Below are 17735 nucleotides of genomic sequence, written 5' to 3'. Positions count from 1 at the left end.
ATTTGAAATAACATTATAAATGTCTTTACTGTCACTTTTGCTCAATTTAATGTTCAACTAATTCTCAAAAGGTGTCATGATGCTTTCTAACTTGATAAGTGTGTTTTTATTTAAAATAAATGCCAGCTGGTTTGATATTTTGCCTACACTCTTAGAAAAAAAGGTTCTATTTAGAACCTTAAAAGGTTCTAAAGCACTACGTATTTGGAACCCCTAAAATGCAATGCATGAATGATCACAAAATTCAAAATATGGGGGTTAAAAAAAGTAATTAATCAATATCACACAAAGAGTGCCATTTCAGTTTTTATCCTTCAAAAATCAGCATGATTAAAATTGGATATTAAGTTACTACAACAGTTTAATAAACAATAACTTAGTTACAACTCCAAAATGTTGCAGAATAATGTAATATATGAATGATTAATAGCCTATAAAGAACCTTTGTGCCAAAAGTGTTCTTTCTTGTCATTATCATCGTTTTTTTTTTTTGCAGTTGAGTAAAGAACCCTATGCTACATATGAAGAGTTCAGATGCAAAAGCCTCTAAATGCCATTTGAAATTTTCATCTTTAATGATGATTTTTATCAAACTTGTATATTTAAGTTCAGTAATTTCACTTAAATAACAATTAATAGGTAATTATCATTGCCATTTAAGTGAAATTACTGAACTTAAATATACAAGTTTGATAAAAATCATCATTAAAGAAGAAAATTTCAAATGGCATTTAGAGGCTTTTGCATCTGAACTCTTCATATATAGAGCCCTTTTTTCTAAGAGTGTATAATTACATTTTTAAATATTCAATTTGTGACTTTAATGTCCAAATATGTTTTAGGACAACTGTATATTGCCCTCATGCATCCACATCTGTAAAGTTTTCAAGTGTGTTCATGATGAGTATCTGAACATGTGGCTGTGCAGTGAGTGTTTTGTACACAGTCACAGTCCAGTTGTTCTTACATCACGCTGGGCAGGATGGCAGCCGGCGGGTGGTATGGGTAGGGCAGGGTGGCATGGCTGTAGAAGGCAGCTGTGGGCGGCAGTGAATGGGAAGAATGGCTATAGACCCCCAGAGCACCAGGACTCTGAGGATACATGTCGAAATACTGATCAGAGGCAGGATTCTTCGAAAAATCCCAATAGAGATTCTCCTCTGCAGTGCTGAACTTCTTCCCTTTTCTGCTCTTGCTGGACACTTTACGGTTGCGTGTCTGAATGCCTTCCTTCTTCATAGTCAGCGGTCTGTTCACCTGATGAGTGTGATTGAAAATATTAAAGGGTTAGTTCACTCAACCATAGTAATTACTCTCCCTCACGTTGTTCCAACCCGTAAGACTTTCGTTCATCTTCGGAACACAAATTAGGATATTTATGACTAAATCTGAGAAACTTGCCGGCCCAAAAGTTATGAAAGACATTGTTAAAATAGTCCGAGTGACTACACACTGTAAAAAATATTTTCAAGATTTGTTATCACAACATATTTTCTTTTGTCAAATCAACTTTATAATAATTTATTTAGTTGAGATAACTTATTATTTTGAGTTTCTGATGGTTAAATTAATCTACTTCATTGTATTAACTCACTTTTTCCAGTTCAATCAACTTAAAATTTTAAGGCAACCCAGGTTACTTACTTTTTTAAGTTAAACCAACAATATTTTTTTTACAGTGTAATCACAACATTTTTTCTTTTGTCAAATCAACTTTATAATAATTTATTTAGTTCAGATAACATATAATTTTGAGTTTCTGATGGTTAAATTAATCTACTTAATTGTATTAACTCACTTTTTCCCGTTCAATGAACTTAAAATTTTAAGGCAACCAGGTTACTTACTTTTTTAAGTTAAACCATCAATATTTTTTTACAGTGCAGTGGCTCAAACATGATTTATCTGCGTTTTAGTATACTCCCGTTCATTTGCTCCAATGGGGGGGAATTTGCTCCAAAAAGTATTGAAGCTTTTTGTTTTTATCCCACTTGAACATTGTAAACAATTGAAGAGTTCAGATGCAAAAGCCTCTAAATGCCATTTGAAATTTTCTTCTAGAATGATCATTTTTATCAAGCTTGTATATTTAAGTTCAGTGATTTCACTTAAATGGCAATGATAATTACCTAGTAATTGTTATTTAAGTGAAATTACTGAACTTAAATATACACAAGTTTGATAAAAATCATCATTAAAGAAGAAAATTTCAAATGGCATTTAGAGGCTTTTGCATCGGAACTCTTCAATTATTAAATGTTCCAAATTTTAACAATGCACATGTTTTCAATGATTAATAAGTCATTCTTAAACTCTTTTACATTAGTTTGTTGTGTTGTTTATGTGTAACTCATGTAATTGTTGCTCCAGGGCTCCCTTGTAAAAGAGATTTGAATATCTCAATGGGATATCTCATCACCTGGTAAAACAAAGGATAAATAAAAAACACAATTTTAAGATTTTCTAGAGATGGATGCCGAGGCTTTTTTAGGTCAGGTGGAATTTGCAACATCCGACTTCTGGGAGAGCTGAGGGACGTGGAGACAAGGAAGGATGGGGAGGACGTCTTGGAAAAGACGTGTCAAAACAAAGACAGACTTCGACACGGAACGCACATTTCAAAGTAAAATAAATGGCTGTAGCATTGATTTGGGAAAAAACTATGTGAACTTAGCATGTTTTCAAACATATTATGGTATTTGTATGCTTTAGCACAGTCAAGAAATGACATACAGCAACTTTAGAGGTGCTATGTGTGATTCATGTGCCTTTACCTGAACCAATTGGAATTGGAAAAATAATGACAAATGGGTTGAAATTGGTGGAAAAAGGTTAGTTGAAATGTTGACGCATGATGTTTTGAAAGTGCCACAGAATTCCAGGAAGTAATTAATCTTGGATCTGGATCCACAAAAACTAGTTATGCAAATCAGGTAACAGCACAAATGCACTGCTAGGTTTTGAGTGTCAACACAAATTCGTCCACTGAAATGATACAAATCAGCTTTCACTAAAATTAACCGAATAAGATTTTGGCATTTTCGTCCAAAAACAATCAAGTGAAATGAGGGAAATTGCTCACATTGTGAAGCTTGAAATAGAGTCCGCAAGCGTTACACACGGGCTCTCCGCTGGCGTTGCGTCTCCACAGTGTGGTGGTGCTGGTCTGGCAGTTGGCACACTGAGTTCCTATTCGCTTACTGATGACCTACAGAAAGAGAGACGAAGGCTAGAGTCACTCTACGTCTTATAAACAGTAACAGAAAGGTGAAAGTCACAGAAAGATTTCCATCTCAAACACTGTTCTTTTTAACTTTCTATTCATCAAAGATTCCTGCAAAACAAATGTGTCACGGTTTCTGCTCTCAACATTGGTAATATTAGGAGCTAATCAGCATATTACAACGATTTCTGAAGCATCATGTAACACTGAAGACTAGAGTAATGATGTTAAAAATTCAGATTTGCATTATTATTGGGCTATTACTCTATTACTATTATTACTGAGTATCAGTGAGGTGTACCAGTCTCTTTTTGGGTCGGATGAGAGGCCTGTTCTGTCTGTTCATCTTTTGGTACAGTCCGCAGGCATTGCAGAGGTAGTGGCCCGTTCCATCACGCCGCCACAGAGGGGTGGCAGTGGCCCCACAGTTCACACACTCACGCGTATCTGTCACCACAAAAGATTGAAGATGATGTTTAATTTGCATATTTATCAAAAATACACATTGAAATTTACACTCTAAGGTTGCAGTTAAATTGCTAATAGAATAATGCCGTTTAATTTCCACAAAGAACATTTTTTTAGTTCTTTAGTAAGCCATCTATGTACTGGTGCTTTATTAATAGTTTTTAGTCATGTGACTGGCAAAATAAATAAACGGATGGGCAAAACATCTATAGAATTTTTTGTTTTAAGCCACACATATTCAGATCACCTCTCAAAAGAAAAACAAAGATATGTTAACAAACACCAAGTTATACAGCACCAGCCCTAATGTACTGAGACATCTAATTCAATATAAATGCAAAGAGCTACATTTTCTTTATAATGGATTTCTATGGAAAAATGCTTAACTTGAAATGTGTTGCATTCAGTTTCAGGATTTGGTTAGTTAGTAAGGAGTATAATGAATTTGGTTCTGTAATTTCATAAACCATTTTTTAAAATAATGATTTTCTATGGGAAAAGTGATGTACAGTACACTGTACACCATCTCTCAGTACATTAGCACCTGATAAAGATAACCCTCCAGGTGGGCGTTCATATAAAAATGTTAGATCATGTGAAACTATATAATTCAGAAACCAATGTGCTGATCTGAAGAACCCTTATGAACCTTATAACTTTCAGTTCTCAGATCTGAAGAACCCAAAAGAACCTTATAACCTTCAATTCAGAACTCAAAAGAACCTTATAACTTTCAGTTCTCAGATCTGAAGAACCCAAAAAACCTTATAACCTTAAATTCAGAACTCAAAAGAACCTTATAACCTTCAGTTCAGAACCCAAAAGAACCTTATAACCTTCAGTTCTCAGATCTGAAGAACCCATAAGAACCTTATAACCTTCAGTTCTCAGATCTGAAGAACCCATAAGAACCTTATAACCTTCAGTTCAGAACCCAAAAGAACCTTATAACCTTCAGTTCTCAGATCTGAAGAACTCAAAAGAACCTTATAACCTTCAGTTCTCAGATCTGAAGAACCCAAAAGAACCTTATAACCTTCAGTTCTCAGATCTGAAGAACCCATAAGAACCTTATAACCTTCAGTTCTCAGATCTGAAGAACCCATAAGAACCTTATAACCTTCAGTTCTCAGATCTGAAGAACCCATAAGAACCTTATAACCTTCAGTTCTCAGATCTGAAGAACCCAAAAGAACCTTATAAGTTATAAGGTTCTTTTGGGTTCTTCAGATCTGAGAACTGACGGTTATAAGTTATAACCGTCAGTTCTCAGATCTGAAGAACCCATAAGAACTTTATAACCTTCAGTTCTCAGATCTGAAGAACTCAAAAGAACCTTATAACCTTCAGTTCTCAGATCTGAAGAACCCAAAAGAACCTTATAACCGTCAGTTCTCAGATCTGAAGAACCCAAAAGAACCTTATAACCTTCAGTTCTCAGATCTGAAGAACCCATAAGAACCTTATAACCTTCAGTTCTCAGATCTGAAGAACCCAAAAGAACCTTATAAGTTATAAGGTTCTTTTGGGTTCTTCAGATCTGAGAACTGACGGTTATAACCGTCAGTTCTCAGATCTGAAGAACCCATAAGAACTTTATAACCTTCAGTTCTCAGATCTGAAGAACTCAAAAGAACCTTATAACCTTCAGTTCTCAGATCTGAAGAACCCAAAAGAACCTTATAACCGTCAGTTCTCAGATCTGAAGAACCCAAAAGAACCTTATAACCTTCAGTTCTCAGATCTGAAGAACCCATAAGAACCTTATAACCTTCAGTTCAGAACCCATAAGAACCTTATAACCTTCAGTTCTCAGTTCTTCTGGAGTTAAAAGACGTCAAAAACAATAAATCTTATTGTATATAATATAATATTTAAAAAAAATGAGTTCCCTGTCAGTGCAAACACATTTTTACTAAAATTGTTTACTTTTTAAAATGTATTTATTATATTTGTTGGGATGGGAAATTGTTCTGTATTTTGTGTCGTTCGTTTGGATGCTATTTTAGAGGCTCCTAATTTTTCCTACCATAAGCTTACACTAATCCAAAACCAAAAAACACTATTTTTCTCATAATATAGGTTGCATTGTCAAAAAAAAATGCTTTGATCAAGGATTCAGTCTTTCTAAACTTCTCCTTTCCAAGAACCTACTCCGCTCTGATTGGTCAGATGGCCCATTCTGTTGTGATTGGTCGACAGCATACAGCAGGTGCCTCACAGTAAATGCTCATTATCATATCTGAATTTCAGCTCTGGAGGATTCCTCAGCACTAGTTCCAGTGATCCGAACAGCAACGATGCCGTTGGTTTTAACGTATCAATACGACCTGGAGTCGTCGATCATTGGAAGTGCGTCTTCTCGACATGTCACAACATGAACCAAACTATTCCTGGCCTCAGCTACAACTACCGTACAGAGTATGAGGGTCAAAATAGACGTTATTGATGGGCAGCCAAAGATGACTTTAAGCAAATTTGAGCAGGAAGTAAGACTGGAATAACAAACGACTTGTTTCAGGCGTTTCAGAATGGATTCTTTCTTTTGGGAGACAGACAATAACTCAATGTATCGTGAACTTTGATCTTTGAAACTTTTACATTCAGCTATATTACACACAATCACATAATGAAAGGTTTTTCCTCACCTAAAGGGGAGAATCTCATCTTGCTGCATAATTTGGGTGAGAAGGATGAGGGAGCGTAGAGAGCAGCTGAACTGTTGTAATCTTGCGTGAAGCTCCCGTAGGGACTGATGTGGCCCAGTGACTGCGAGTGTGCTTTTGAGGAGTGTGTGTGAGCATACACACCACTCGCTGAAGGGTTTAGAGGGAACATCCCTCCAGGAGGACTCGATCTCTCTCCTTTTACACTCTCTTTCTGGTCCAGGATAGGGGAGGGAAGGGCCGAATGACACGGTCTGGCTGAGGCGAGGGACGCGGACACATGGAAGGACGGGGAGGACGTCTTGGAAAATGCACTGCCATGCCAGGAGGACGGGGATGATTGGAAGAGGTTGGTTAGAGGGGATCCGTTTGAACCTTCAAGCCAGGACAGGTTGCCGAGGAATGGAGAGGAGTAAACGGGATATACTGAGGAAGAGAGGGATGAATACTTAAAGAAAGCAACTGAAATCAGGAAAATGACAAGTTTCTAGAGTTAAAAAGTGCATTTTGATAACACTACAGAGCCATTAAATGACTTATCTGCATATTAAACTGTAAACTGGTATGAGTAAGTATATATTATTTAGCAAGGGTAGTAACAGTAACAGTTTAACCCTCTGGGGTTCTTCGTTTAACAGTCACAGTCGGGGCCTTCAGGTCAAAATTGACCCGAAGGGCGGGATTCATATTTAAAAAAGAAAATCATAATATTTTTTTTATAATATTTTTTCTTTTCTTTTTTGGTGTTTTGAGAAAATTTCAAAAATAAAAAAAATGGATAAATAGTATTAATGCAATAATGACCAAATTTTCCCCCATTGAATATAATAGAAAAAAATATTTCTTATAAAAAAATTTTTTTAAAGCTGTATTTCATTTTGGTGTCAAGCCTCGGCCTCATAAAAGCAATTTTTGAAATTAGATGGATGCCATTTCATGGACAAACTGAGCTTTTTAAAAATGCAAAACACATGTATAATCTGAATTGTTTGGTGTGTTTGTGTATAAAGGTGTATTTGTGTGTGTGTGGATGTGTCTGTTTTGCACTCTTGATGTTTTATAGATTCACCCCTTCACTGTTGTGTGCTGTTTTTTCAAGATCGTTGCTGATTTGTAGATTGTACGCACAAAAAAACTCAGCATTTTCACATTTTTGCCAATTTCCCATTCATTTCCTTTGCGGGTCATTTTTGACCCGAATGTTCTGAGTGTGACTATTTTTTTTACGACCACTTTGACTTTTCAAATCCTGTCCCCAATTTTTTGGGGTGTTCATATAACAAGTACCATTAAAGTCACCAAGTTTCGGACCATTCCGATGAAGCTACGATTTTTAACATTTTTTATTGAAATGCTTCGGGTCATTATTGACCCGAAGAACCATGTAGATGCAGACTCTTTCCTCGTATCGAGTATTGAAAATACTGTGGAAACAAAGACATCTTGGATGCCTTTGAGGTAAGCTAAAACATACCAAAAATTTGTTTCAAAGTGAACTATCCCTTTAATACTTTTATTTAGCGAGCATGCATTAAATTGATCAAAAGTGACAGTAATGACATTTAAAATGTTCCAAAAGTTAAAAAATAAACGCTCTTTTGCACTATCTATTCATCAACGAATATAACAAACGTATCACTGTTTCCACAAAAATATTAAGCAGCACAACTGTTTCCAACATTGATAATAATGAGAAACGTTTCTTGAGCAGCAAATAAGCATATTAGAATGATTTCTGAAGGATCATGTGACTTAAGACTAGAGTAGTAATGCTGAAATAAATTCAGAAATAAAATACATTTGAAAATATATTCAAACAGAAAACAGTAGTATGCTGTGCATCAAAGTACCATGGGTCACTGACCTGGGCTGTGTTGAAAAGCTCCAGATGGGCGGCCATGGATGGGGCTGGTGAACACAGAGGGCAAGCCGCTGTGATCCGCATCAGTGCAGGGGAACATCGAGCCCTCCTCAGTGTGGACCAGATAGCTGGAGTCAGGAGGGTAAGTGGGCATCACCTCTGATGCCAACATGGAGGATGATGCCCAGCGAGTCTGCTCAACGGAGCTCTCCATGTCTATCAGCAACACCTTTTGTACTGCATGACAAGGAGATGATTCATTATGGAAAATGAATGAACATGGGCAATCTGTGTATATGATAATATAGTTATGTATTTTTATTTTTGAATTGTCACGCTAAATCACGTTAATCATCCAAATTATGCCTTAATTGTGCCAATAAGAACAAGACGACAGTTTAATAGCATTATTTAATAGTTTTAATAATTCGTGAGCTTAGAATTATAAGGTTCTATCTCCGTTTAGGGTAGTTCTGAGATATTGAGCATCAAAGTTTTTACATCCCAGCTGGCAAAACTGTTATGTAGTATAATCTTCTATTATACACTGTAAAAAATTTGGAGTAGGATTTACTTGAAAAAACCTTGCTAAACGATCTCACTCAGAAAATGCTCGTAAATTTACAAAGATTTGCCAAGTAAAAACCTAAACATATTTATCAGTAGCTTTAATTAGAAATCTTTAAGTTAAATTTACTTGGAATGTGGAATTAAGTAAACTTTACAAAAAATAAGTAATTTTAACTCGGCTTGTAAAAGGTTGATTAATACCGATTTCCTTTGCCTTTGTATTACACTTCACTAAAACAATTATCTTGAATTTTATTAGTCATTTATAGTATGTTCTTTACTTAGATCAACTAAGTAATTATATCATATCAAACTTTAAGCCTTATGTGAATGCAAACACCTCAACACTTGGTAGACAATACACAATGGTGGTAACATTTGATGGATCGTTTTTGTGTTTGAATGTGTCGTTTTAAGCAAAAAAATTACTCAAAATGTCACAAAATAGCAATTTACTAATACTGAAAACAAAAATCAATGATAAAACAGTGTAAATACAGCTGGAAACCAGTGAAAAATTAACCTCATTAATTATTCAAGGTCCAGTGCATGATGGGAACCCCAGTATCAGAAAAGTTGAGTAATTTTTACTTAATTTTATTGAGTTGATATTACACTTTCATTTATACTCGCTTGAAATAAGTACTGATATGGAATTTACTTCGTTTTTTAAATTCTTGCCTGAACTAACTTTTTCAAGTAAATTACATTGGGTTTTTTCACTAGTATTTACTTAACCAAAAAATCATTTTTTACAGTGTAGCTTTATCTATTACTCTTTTTACAAAAATAACACCACACAGCCATTACTAAACACCTAATGGATCAGATTATGTCAAAAAAGTGGAGATAGTACCTTATAATTCTAAGCTCACGAATTGTAATAGAATATCGTCAGTTTGAAGGCTATATAAAAACTACATTTAAGAAATACATTCTGAATGTGTTTGGGAGTCAAACTGCAATTACAAAACCATTTATTCATGTAGAACATATTTAAGTCAGATTCTCACAAAATCCATCCGTTTAAAAGCAAAAAAACCTCTTCTACAGTATCTTTGATAAAGAAGTGATACTGGTTTGAAGTGCACAACACAAAACTCAACAGCAAAGCCAGTAACAACTTTCCTTTTCACAGACAAATACGTTTAGAAACAAATTACTCTAAACACAAGATAAGCATCACAAGCATTTTTTGATTTGCTAATCTGGCTGTAGATATGGTCATGTAGATCATAATGAGGCATACCTGATCTTATCGGTTCAGTCCGCAGAACAGGTGTCTGTGATGAAGGTGAGCACTGCTGATGGCCAGAACTTTATGTGTGAAGATTTCTGAGCTCTGGCATTCTGGGTGATTGAGGTTACACATGTGGATACAGTGGGTGGGGCCAAAGACAGGTCCACTTCAGCAAATATGGTGCCTCATAAGTGCAAATGCACAAAAAAAGTCTAGAAACATCTCACGTAATTTGAAAATCTCGTAAAAGTCTGCATTGCAAATTACAATAACAAATATGCAAAGCCAACAAAGAGCAAAAAGAGCTACTCAGATACACACAAAAATGTGTTCTCCTCTTCTGTATATAAACTATTTGTTTCTGTTAATTGAAATAAAATAAAATTCAAATATAAGTTGAAAAAGTTTAGTTTATTATTATTTTATTATATATTCAAAATATTGTTTAGTTTAAGTTGAAACATTGCTATTGAATAAATTATTAACCGAAAATAAATAAAAACAAACAAACCTAAATAGCCATATTAAATAATGATAAAAAAAAATAACGTGAAAAGAAAAACAGGTCTCAAAAATTAACATAACCAAATTCAAAATATGAATAAAATTAAATATAATCAATAAAATACATAAATATAGAAAGTACAAACGTATAAAGAAATAATCCCAAAATTAAAATTCTGTTATCATTTACTCTATTACCCCAATTCAGATCCAACCTTTATAACTGACCATCTTCAGTTAAACACAAAAGAAAATATTCTGAAAAATGTTGGCATGCAAACAACATTGAAGGCCATTTACTTTCATTGTATGAACAAAAATCTGTGAAACTAATAGTTTTGGAAAAACACGAGAGTGAATAAATGACAGAATTAACTTTCTTTTAGTGAATTTTAACTAAACTTGCTATATTAACCAAAAAAAAAGCCAAGCAAGTGATGGAACAAAAGGGAAAGTGGAGCCAATAAAAGATGCAAAGCACAGCTTAATATGTAACACCCGAGGACAGTTGAGCTGATTGCACAGATGCAAATAGAGACAAATGCTGCAATCATTCTAAAGACACAGCCTGACCACATGCACACAGAGCAGGGCTGTGGAAGTCATTTGTTAATCAAAGCGAACCGTTTTCTTTCCTTTAGCTCGTTCGGTTTGAAGGTGGTCATTCATGCTGTGTTAAAGAGTCTGTTGTTTAACTAAAAATGTAAAGTATAACAGAAAAAAGATGACAGATATGCACCACTTTAGCATTTTGTTCTGGTTTAGAGTTTATTTACCCTAATTGCAATGCCAATTTCATATTACAGTTGCACTATTTGCATCCACCTTTGAGGGAGATGTTGTATTTGCACAAGTGATTTACCACTATGACTGTGTTAGTGGTTCAAAACCATTAAGAAAAATCTATAAAAGATAAGACACTTTTAATAGAAACTAGGCGTTTGCATGTTCACTGATAAGGCTAGTTTCCTCCACGGCTTTTCAACAATGTAATGATCATTTAAAAGGTAGAATGGTTCTGTATTAATAAGGGCTGTGCAAAGATTAATTGTGCATCCAAAATAAAAGTTTGTGTTTACTTAATATATTTGTGTGTGTCGTGTATAACTGTTGTGTATATATAAATACACACACTGCATGTATACATTTAAGAAAATGTGTTATTCATATATAAAATATGTATATTTATATACAATATAGATTATGTATTTATATTTATATACAGTATTTACGTGCAAATGAAATGCATGCATATGAAGAGTTCAGATGCAAAAGCCTCTAAATGCCATTTGAAATTTTCTTCTTTAATGATGATTTTTATCAAACTTGTATATTTAAGTTCAGTAATTTCACTTAAATAAGAATTAATAGGTAATTATCATTGCCATTTAAGTGAAATCACTGAACTTAAATATATTAGAGGCTTTTGCATCTGAACTCTTCATATATATATATAAATAATTATACACAACACACACACATACATTATGTAAACACAAACTTTTATTTTGGATGCGATTAATCACAATTAATCTTTGCACAGCCCTAGTATTAATATATTATCTGTATTTGTTTTTGAAAGATGTCTCTTCTGGTCAGCAAATTTATATTCATCTCATTTATTTGATCAAAAATACAGTAAAAACAGTAATATTGTGAAATATTATTAGAGTTTAAAATGTAATTTATTCCTGCGATGTAAAGCATCATTACTCCAGTCGTCAGCGTCACATGATCCTTCAGAAATCATTCTAATATGATTTAAAGCTCAAGAAAAAAGTTGTGCTGTTTGACTTTCACGTTTGATAATTGAATGCATCCTTGCTTAATTCAAGTATTATTATTCATTTTTTTAATCTTACTGACCTTTGAAAACGAATGTGTGAATAAAACCTAAACCTGTTACTATCAGATCACTTTACAAAGTTACACCTAACTGAAATAAAAAACCCAGATAAACGATAAGGTTAATGATTGTTGAGCAAGAAGGAAGAAGGTTTTGTTTAGTTTTTTTTTCATATTCATTTTTCAGTTCCACTGAATTGGAGTAAGTAATACAGCTTGAGATGCAATCAATTCAAATAAGCTACTATAATTTGTATAGTAAAATGTGCCGTACAAACTTAAACAGAAATATTTCAAGAAATTTAAACGTGTACTATGAAATTTACAAACATATTTTTAAAAAACCTACAATATTATATAGCCTATTTCTGTATATTATAATAAATACTTTGAATGTTTGCATTTCTCCTTAAACATGAAATAAATGAGCATGACTCCTGGTTCGAAAGAGTACAAACCCCGAGGTTTCATAAACAACTCCACGCGTGCCTTTGGATCCGACTCGGGTCCACCAAGCTCTCGTGTAAGGGTCGATCCACTGTGAATTCGTGAGGCGGTTGCATGCGCTGTCTGGAGTGCTTTCCTCCACGCTGTGGGATGGGGAGCTCCGAGTGATGAGCCGGGAGAGGGTCCGTGAAAAAATACGGATGGAGCAAAGCCTGAGGATACAAACAGGGCGTTATTAGTGTCATTGGAGTTACATGACTGACTGAATCAATGTGTACTAAACTTCAAATGTGCACCTGACTAGCACTGATCCTATGTTTGGACGGATAGACAAGGAACTTCTTCAGGAGGTCCACAGCTTGTGGCGACGTGTCAGGTACAATCTCCTCCAAAGGAATAGGTGGGTTTTCTTTAAATGTGATCTTATTGTAGTCTGGTAGGTCTGTTATTTCCTAGATTGGGTACATCAACACAAAACCTTTAGGAGAACAGTTGTGCATCATGTCATTCTAAACAGGAGTAAGGGAATGTTAAGCGAGAGCTCACGGGCCAAACTTTCTGGTTGGGAGTTCCCAGCACTCGGAGCACACAGCACAACTGCTCAATGTCGTTCTCTCCCGGGAAAAGTGGAGAGTTGTTCAACAGCTCCCCGAAAATGCAGCCGACTGCCCTGAAACAAGCCAGAGGAAACACTGTGACACCAGCTCAATGTAGAATGAGCACTACTGCCATCTAGTGAACAAACAAAAAGACTTCTTAGTAGGGAATATCTGCTTTCATATGAAATCTGACATTAGATACAATTTTAAACTATACATTTCACATTTACAGACTGAAGAATTGCTTAATACATTGCATTGGATATTCAAATTCATTCTTTTATGCAGTTCAGTGATTTTTTTCAATAACGTTTTAGTACCTGAATGTTTTAGAAAGTCATGAATAACACACTGGATATTTTGACAGTAATTATACCTGATTATAAAGAGGATAGAACTGATTAATACTAATACTTGCTAATAAAATGTATAAAAAAATATAAAATGTACACCTTGAATGAGTGTTATTAGTAACAACTGATTTGTCAAACTTTTATGTCGACAGCAAATATACAATTTTGTATTTCCATTCGGTCCAATAGAAAAAGAAAAATCAGTAAGTTTCCACAACTTTTCAAAAGGGAGAAAAAAATACAGAGAGATTGATTACATTGGTCAGAAGAGAGAAAGATGTGTAATTTGCCGTCACTTTCTCAAGTCGTTGTATTAGAAACACTCATGCAGCAGTTTTAGTTTTAATTAAATAGCAAGGTAATATAACACAAAGTATAATGTTATAAAATACAGTTATAAACCCTCGAAGCAGCACTGATTATTATTTTTTTTTTCATTTACTGACAAGGTAATATAACCCAATGTAGAGCGTTATAAATTTTTTTTATTTTTTATTTTTTATGAAAATATGACAAGCGGTCATCACAGTCTGCGAAAAGGATCCATTGTCACGTACGTCTGAGTCAAACGGCTTCTCTAACACTAACAAATGTAGGGCGGGGCACAGTCGATGTTTATTAATTATAATAAACTGAGCAATATTCCAAATGTACATTTTAGATTCATGTCCACTTTGCGAATAAACTGAGAATATCATTCTTAAAATTCTTACCAGAGATCAACTCCTTCATCATATTTTCTGGCACCATATAAAAGTTCTGGTGCTCTGTACCATCTGAAACACAGCACAGCCATATGATTTACCGGTAGGCTTTGGGTTCAAGTTAGAACAAATGTAGATTTGATTTTTAAAGGAGTAGTTCACTTTTAGAAAAACTTTTGCTAATAATTTACTTAAGATGTCCATGTCTTTCTTTCTTCAGTCGAAAAGAAATTAAGGTTTTTGATGAGTTCGTTTCGAACTCGTTCATCAAGATGAACAAATCTTTTTTCGAGTCATCCTTTCAATGAACGAAATGAACGAATTGAATTCATTTTGATGAACGAGTTCAAACAGGAGAGTCGCACAGAACAGAGCAAGGTGTGCATTTGAGCTTATAAAACTTAAACTTTGTTATTTAATTAATTTTTAAATGAGCAATCGTTTCACTTGATAAGACCCTTATTCATCGTCTGGAATCGTTTAAAGCCCTTTGAACAGTTTGCAGTTTGCACTGAAACTGTCTTTTGGACCTGAAACCGTTTGGTTCCCATTAAAGTGCATTGTATGGAGAAAAATCTTGAAATGTTTTCATCAAAATTTAACACCTTAACACCTTTTCACCTTAATTTCTTTTCGACTGAAGAAAGAAAGACGTGGGCATCTTAGATGACATGGGGTGAGTAAATTATCAGCAAAAGTGAACTACTCCTTTCGAGGTGGTGACCATAGACCTAAATTATATGACTGACAGACAAGAACGGTCTGTAAGTCATATGAACCCTTTAATTTAAAGACACCTACATCTTGGATGCCCTTGAGGTAAGCTAAAATATATCAAAAATCAATTTCAAAGTGAACTATCCCTTTAAGTAAACCATCACCTGGTGGCCACTTGGTGACTGTACAAACGATCTCCTTCATTTGAAAAGAGCCTCGCCAGACCAAAGTCAGCGATCTTCAGGTGACCTGTTGAGCTGATTAGAAGATTTGCAGGCTTCAGATCCTACACACACACACACACAAAAACATTTAGAGCATGGATGTAAAGTAAAGCACAGATATATATGAGGACAAATCTAATGATATAAGGAAAACAGTTTCACCCTGTGCATAATAGAGTTCTCGTGGCAGAAAGCCACTCCTTTCAGCAGCATCATCATGTAACCTTTGACCTGGGATGCGGTGAGAGGACGCTGGGAATTCCGAATGACTTCAGACAGATCAGATAACATGTACTCAAACACTAGAACAAAGCCTGTGCCGTGAGGGAAGACATCCTTTAGCTTCACCACCTGCAGAAATAAAAGTAAGTCTAGATCAAATGATGAAAAAAATAAATTGTGTATATCCAAATGATCATAGAATGGAAGCCCATTTCTGCCACAAAAAAAAAAAGATTTTGATTCAAGATTAAATTTAAGATGAAAGTCACAAAAAAAGTTTTAAATATGGATATTTTTCTCACAAAAAAAGCATCACTACGCTTCAGAAGACCTTTATCACAAGTAACTCCCTGAAGCCATATGGATTACTTTTATGATGGATAGATTTTTTAGAGCTTCAAAAACTCATTGTAAAATCCCAAATCCCATTAGAAAGCTTGGAAGAGCCATGATATTTTTTTTTATATATAATTCCAATTGTGTTTGGCTGACAGAAGAAAGTCACATACAACTAGGATGGCTTGAGACGAGAGTGAGTAAATTATGGGATAATTTTCATTTTTGGGTGAACCCTTTAATCTCATAAATGTGTCATGATTTAAAATCCCATCATTTCCATGTATATAATAATTGACAAATCATTTCAAATTATGACTTTCATCTAAAACAAAAATACTCTCTCATCAATTAGTATGCCTTAATTTTTTACTTTTCATTGTCAATTTTGACTTTCAACTGTCTCATTTCATGTCATACATATAATTACAAATGCATTTTCCCCCAATGCGAGCTGCAAAAGAGCTCATGTTCACTCCACAGGTCTCCAGTGATCAGTATTTCACTGACTCACATATTGGTTGTCCTCAATCTCTTGCAGGGCTTTGATTTCTCTCAGGGCCTGGTTTGGAATTCCATCTTCAAGTTTTCGCAAAGCGACTTTTTTCAGAGCCACTGTTTCTCCTGTCTGAAAACATGAACATAGACAGAGGCATGTAGTAAAATACAGAGTTATTATCCTTCACACAGGATGAATGCAGGTGTACACGGTCTTACCTCAATGTGTTTGGCTTTGAAAACAATCCCGTGAGCTCCTTCCCCAATCCGACCCAGAATACTGTACTGATCCATTCCACTGCAGGATGACTAGCTGCTAGCCGACTAGCAAAGCAGAAATGTAACGTTACCTTTGTTTTCCATTCACACACTGGAAAATATACAGCAACACAACAGAGCAAAATAATGACTGAAAGGAAACAATAGCGAGATTGAGGATTGTTTAGAAGAGATCTAGAATCCGATGATGACGCTCCGCTGCAGTTGCCATGAAAACCGTTTCTGTACGGCAAGCTAGCGAGGACAAAAATCTTTTTAGAACGACCTTACCAACCACGCAAATAAAAGCGGACTAAAAATGATCTTCCAGCTAAAAACGAACAAATAAAAAAAGCTTTAAATTAAATTGATTTTTATATTTCGAGCGGTCTGATCCAGGAGACACGTTAACCGTTAAATTTTTAGCCCAAACGTTAGCTATTAGATTGCTTGAGTTGATATATTCGTGCGCCAGTAACGTTACTTTGAAAGTAACGTTAATACAAAATATTATAAATTTGTATCATACAAATGGTTCCAGAGTAACGAGTAACGTTAGCACAAGCATTTTCCGAAAAAACATGACTAAAAGCTGATTGATACTTTAAACTAGTGCTGTCAAATCGATTAATTTGTAATGCGATTAATACATCAAACTAATTTTTTTTTTACATAATGTATCTTATATTTATATATTTTGTGTGTGCATATATACGTACATGTAACGTTACACAGACACATGAATGTGTCTCTATACACACACACATACAAATTATGTAAATAAAACATTTTATGTTAGATGGGATTCATTGATTTGGCTGCACTAGTTTAAACTCAATTCTGTCCAACCATTCTCTAGTCTAAACATATATGTTGTACACTCATGACTCAAAGTCTCAAGCAAAATAGATGTTAATAGACATATTTGAGGTAAAATACAGTACATTTCAATAATAATAAAAAAATGACTTACTGGTCTGAATGTGTAAAGTTGATGTTA

At 34.7% G+C, this 17735-nt stretch overlaps 2 protein-coding genes across 2 annotated transcripts; both read right to left on the bottom strand.

Annotated features, from left to right (window-relative positions):
• Positions 1 to 733: 733 nt before the first annotated feature.
• On the bottom strand, positions 734 to 10377 carry gata1b (GATA binding protein 1b). Its single transcript, XM_039665620.2, has 6 exons — positions 10038 to 10377; positions 8222 to 8455; positions 6340 to 6783; positions 3525 to 3670; positions 3083 to 3208; positions 734 to 1257 (listed from the first exon to the last, which is right to left on the bottom strand). Exons 2-6 carry the CDS (start codon positions 8430 to 8432, stop codon positions 964 to 966), a joined length of 1221 nt encoding a protein of 406 aa, XP_039521554.2. The 5' UTR covers positions 8433 to 8455; positions 10038 to 10377; the 3' UTR covers positions 734 to 963.
• Positions 10378 to 12529: 2152 nt separating this feature from the next.
• cdk20 (cyclin dependent kinase 20) lies at positions 12530 to 17081 on the bottom strand. Its single transcript, XM_039665892.2, has 8 exons — positions 16697 to 17081; positions 16494 to 16607; positions 15584 to 15772; positions 15362 to 15483; positions 14490 to 14552; positions 13371 to 13494; positions 13121 to 13276; positions 12530 to 13036 (listed from the first exon to the last, which is right to left on the bottom strand). Exons 1-8 carry the CDS (start codon positions 16769 to 16771, stop codon positions 12845 to 12847), a joined length of 1035 nt encoding a protein of 344 aa, XP_039521826.1. The 5' UTR covers positions 16772 to 17081; the 3' UTR covers positions 12530 to 12844.
• Between the last annotated feature and the right edge of the window lie 654 nt (positions 17082 to 17735).

The sequence above is a fragment of the Pimephales promelas genome, chromosome 14 (genome assembly GCF_988280905.1).
Source record: "Pimephales promelas chromosome 14, fPimPro1.hap1.1, whole genome shotgun sequence".
Taxonomy (NCBI): Eukaryota; Metazoa; Chordata; class Actinopteri; order Cypriniformes; family Leuciscidae; genus Pimephales; species Pimephales promelas.
This window is presented reverse-complemented; position numbering and strand designations above follow the sequence as displayed.